The sequence below is a fragment of the Trachymyrmex septentrionalis genome, unplaced genomic scaffold (genome assembly GCF_001594115.1).
Source record: "Trachymyrmex septentrionalis isolate Tsep2-gDNA-1 unplaced genomic scaffold, Tsep1.0 scaffold428, whole genome shotgun sequence".
In the NCBI taxonomy this organism is placed as follows: domain Eukaryota; kingdom Metazoa; phylum Arthropoda; class Insecta; order Hymenoptera; family Formicidae; genus Trachymyrmex; species Trachymyrmex septentrionalis.
In genome coordinates, this window is record NW_017305599.1 from 19,659 (window position 1) to 24,533 (window position 4,875).

Genomic DNA, 4,875 nt, shown 5'->3' on the forward strand with positions numbered 1-4,875 from the left:
CGAATTGCAAGCACTGCTGGATATAAACTCTGCGCAAACTGAAAAGGAGCTTGCAGAACAGCTTGGCGTTACGCAGCAAGCCATTTCCGTACGATTATAATAAATAAAGATTGAATTTTACAAAAAAAAGCTCAGAACTTTTTTGTACACCTAATATATACAATCCTTATGCTGGTGCGTAAGTATAATATTTCGAAAACATCAAAATGTTTAATATGTGTATAAAAAATTTATTAGAAACTGATGAATGCCCAAGTTATTGTAAGATTACGCATATATTGTACTTACACGAACTGTATGTACATTTTATAAAGGATTTTGCTAACAATAAATAAAAAATGACTTTTTTAATTTAATTTATTTCAGATTAATACATATAACTGAACAAATTCATGTGAGTAACATATGATAAGAACGTAAAATTTACATTATACAGTTATAACATGGAGGAATTGTAAATGAGAAATTGACATCTTAGCTTTTATCATTATTTAGTTATAATAACAATTGGTAATGATATTGTGAATTTTTTATGACAGTAATAATAAGAAGAAGATTAGTAAAGTTAAATGTTATTTTTAACGGGTTGTAAGTCATTATTAAAAAAATAACTTTATTTGTAACTAATTATCTTTATTTGTTACTTTTAAAAAAAATTTATCGATGCGTTATTTAAATTACTTATTAGTTTCATCAGTAAATATTTCTCGGAAAGTACATAAAGACCTAGGTGAATATTAAAATGGCCTTTAGTTATAAAAAATATAGTGTATTGAAATTAAGACTGTAAATTATAAGAGTATAGAATATTCTCCGCTACATTGAAGTAACCTTCATATTCGGTCGTATCCGGTGTAGTATCACTAACAAATTGTCCTCCTACACCATCATCAGAGAAACAATGGAACGCAAATCTATTGTACAGATTCTAAAAAACGAACAATTAAAGAATATCGTTGGGATGTTTAAGATAAATTTTCGGATTTTAACAAAACTGTTGCATTCCATGATTAAATGATTGCGAAAGGTACCTCTATTTTAACTCAACTTAGTAATCACTGATTTAAATTTGACAGAAACGGATTGACAATAGTAATTATTTTAATTAATTAATAAACAATTAAATTTCTAATGAAATTTATCTGTGGTAAATAATATAATATGATAATTTAAAGAACAATGATTTTTAGTGTTCGCATAACTAGGATGAATAACTTACAACATTATAACGCTGTTCCTGAGCCCATAGTCTTGGCTCAGTGTTAACTATTGTGCCAACGGCTACCATATCTGACTCTAGATGTATCTCGGTGCATTGCTGTCTTCTAATAAATTCGTAAAATGGTAACAGAGGTTCCTGATAATCATCCCACATAAGATTACACGCCACACTTCCGTATTTCATTTTCAAAACACCACCTAAAGCTTTGAGATATGACATAAAAAATTATGTAATTGTTTGTTCATGTTCTTTTCTAATTGTATACACCACACTAATAATTACCAACATATTTACGTTCCTTCCTTCTATATCTTTCGTAAAGAATCGTTTGCATTGAAGTTATGATATCTGTGTTAATAATTTTTCGACCTTTGGCACGCACTCTGATAACAAGGCCCGCCCTACCCTCACTGACAAACATATTGCCCTGGGTGGCTATCATTTTGTTAGGATCAGTTAACTTTTCTATTGTTGTTTGTTCGTTACGCCTTTCTGCGAAAATAAGGCGACTTTCGTTCTTAAGATCCATAGGTGCTCTGTACGTTGCATTCATAATGAGCTACAGCAGTAATCAGGTTTATGAGAAACAGTTATCGTATGTATGATAAAAAAATAATTGAAACTCAATACAGTAAGTTGAATAGCTTAAATCAGTAGAATAGAACTACAAAACAGCGGTAAGATAACGGTGGTATGATGATTCGTAAATTATCGTAGTTTGATATTTATTTAAATTGTCAGTTATGTAGCAGTGATATATTATCATAATTTTTTATTATTATAGTAATATTATAGTAATATTATAGTAATTATCCACATGGGCATAAAAATATGAAAATATTGATGACACGTACATGTCCGTAACGAGGCATGTGTGGTTTTGAAGCGTAAGAAGATCCGATGATAAAGGAATCACGGCAGCTGCTTGTGAGTATTTCTCGAATATCCCGTGTTTTATGATTCCACGGTACATTATCATTGATATGAAGGAATTCTATTATTGTCGTGTTGCCACCTAATCCTGTATAAATTATTCATTTTTGTGAGAAATTCCATTTAATGAAAAATTAGCTTTGTTGTTATTTCTTACCTACTCCGGCAAGATTATATGGTGCTGTAGTTAGACGAGGACAACTAGCTATGTCGACGTTTAGTTGTTGGAACAAGGGTTGCATTCCATTTTGCAGAACTATATATTATCGTGTACACACGCATGAAATATGATGCATTTGATGAATTAAATAATAACATTGTATGAACACATACCTTCTGCGATTTCTGAGAGAGTCGGTGGGTTCGTAGGAAATGTCGAATAAGGAACGCGTTCAGTTCTGTAGGGATGCCCATTTGGTATTCCTGCCATAATGCTAAATTAAAACTGGAACACAAGGCTATTAAATTTTTACTACGCGTATTGATTACTACAAATTATTATATTATAATAGTAAATTTGATGTTAAATCTGACAAATGTTGATGTTCGCGTGCTGTTTGAAGTAATATAAATTTGGGGGGATGGTTGCTAATTTATTATAATTACTTATAATATATATGTTGTTGCTGAGAAGTTTGTTGCATTTTTGAATTTCGAGAGAAAATTTAACTTATTTATAAAATTGTAATTAAACTAATATTTATATTATCTGTATCCTAAATTATTGTAATAATGTACGTTTAAAAATAAAAGTAAATTTTACTTTTTAAATACTATAATTTGTAAAGGATCGTGGTTGATATCTAAAAATTATGAAATACTTCGAATTTTGAGCGGTATTATATGGTGGGGTTATTTGCAATAATTTATTATAAATATTGCATCTATCAAAATATATTTTGTAAATTCTATATGTATCATTTTTGGACAAAAACTGACAAATGTCTTAACTCATTAATATTCAAGAACTGGTTAATTAACTAGTAGGCTGTATTAATAAGTTGCTACAAATTGTATACAATTGCAATTTTTGATTAAAATTTAAAAGATTTATTATTTCGTATCTGTGCATTATCTATAATTTAAAAATACATTGTATGTCGCGCTGTTCATGTTTTAATATTACACATAATTATAACAATAACATTACAGTTAGCTATTTTATTTTTACAAGTAGTAGCCGTGATAATATTGTCAATACATTGGTTTCCATGAAACAGACGTAAAAAGTCTTGTAGATTTAAGTATAGCTTAAATGTTATTAAATAAGTAATGATTGTGAACAATATATTAATCAGATATCGTTAGTTTGCGAAACAGAAAATGTACTAATAATTTCAAATCAACGATCATATTAGGAAGGTCATATGATGTCTATAATTTTAACGAAAAATTATTTGACGGTATCCAGTTTGATATAAATATAATGGAATCAAACACATTTAACACACTCACGCGCACGCACACGCACACACACCATATTAACTGTTACCACCATTTATTAAAATTGTAAAGTTACGTACACTGAAAAAAAATTATAGTGAAATGATCGAATTTGGAATAATAAGAAAAATGATTTATTATGTATTAATATTGTATAATAGGTCTAACCTGGCTTCTATAGCTTCTATTTCTCTACATGAATTGTATTCAATTTGAATTTCACTTAAAATTATAATTCATAATACTTTTTTTTCTTTTATATATTGCATTTAGTCATGAGTTAATGATAATTCTGTGAGCTAACATGCATTATTGTATTATATTTACTATTTTATAAAATTGTTAAATGTTTCACTCATTTAGACGACTTTGCTCGTCTCGTAGTCATTTAATTTAAAATAATAAAGATATTATGTCGCGTGTGTGCTTACAAGTCAAGTATTTGTGTCATGTACTTACTAATTATGTTGCAAAAGTATAGTTTGATTGCTGAATTTAATTTCTTTGTTACATCACCGTCACAGGCTCGTCTTTGCCGTCGTATATGACCTATATAAATAACGGTACGGTACACTTTGTCGCAGCTTTCTCAAATGTAACAAGAAGAAATTGGTTTAAGAAATTATAGAATCATAGCGGTCATAAGAGTCAGTAGTAATATATAAACATATTTCGTGAAATCGTTGACGTTTTGAACAATCCAATCGAAATTTGAAATGTATTCTTTATTTTAAACAAGAAATTGGTTTGAAGTCGATAATTTATAATAAGCTTTGTGTGAATGTGTAATATAACGCGACATTATTGAAAGATTAAGATGATATACCATTATATACATATTTAATTATTAATCTATATTTTGTTATTAATTCAAGCTTCTTGCTTATTTTGTTTATTTTTAATATGGACACAGAGAGAATAATTTTACTGAAGGATTTAGAAAGTTAGCTAGATACAGATCTGAGAATAAATTTGTTAAACTATAAAAATAAATTTGTAGGACGGTCAAGTTGATTGTTATAAATTTTTGCTGCATTACTTCTGACTTTCCATAAAAATTTTGCAGGACAAACAAAAGAGAGATTAGATTTTCTGTATTCAGCAAAAGTCTCTTTGTATAATACCATAAAATTGGAATCAGTTAATGCATTTGAGCTGTAATTAAACTTTCATTAAAAAAAATTTTTTATTTGACTGTTAATTTAGTCCTTATCTCTTTATTTGAGCTATATAACACATGGGCTGAAAAGTCCCGAGCCTAACAAAGAAAACACGGT

At 28.6% G+C, this 4,875-nt stretch overlaps 1 protein-coding gene across 1 annotated transcript; it reads right to left on the reverse strand.

Moving 5' to 3' along the window:
• Positions 1-1,201: 1,201 nt before the first annotated feature.
• On the reverse strand, positions 1,202-1,775 carry LOC108751248. Its single transcript, XM_018491336.1, has 2 exons — positions 1,628-1,775; positions 1,202-1,425 (listed from the first exon to the last, which is right to left on the reverse strand). The coding sequence occupies exons 1-2, from the start codon at positions 1,773-1,775 to the stop codon at positions 1,202-1,204; spliced, it is 372 nt and encodes a 123-aa protein (XP_018346838.1).
• Positions 1,776-4,875: the final 3,100 nt, after the last annotated feature.

Bases quoted from the DNA above. Each gene is read 5' to 3' on its own strand.
- LOC108751248 (XM_018491336.1), bottom strand. From the start codon at position 1,775: ATGAATGCAACGTACAGAGCACCTATGGATCTTAAGAACGAAAGTCGC. The intron at 1,426-1,627 runs GTAGGGCGGGCC...CATATCTCAAAG, and splicing joins CAATATGTTTGTCAGTGAGG to CTTTAGGTGGTGTTTTGAAA.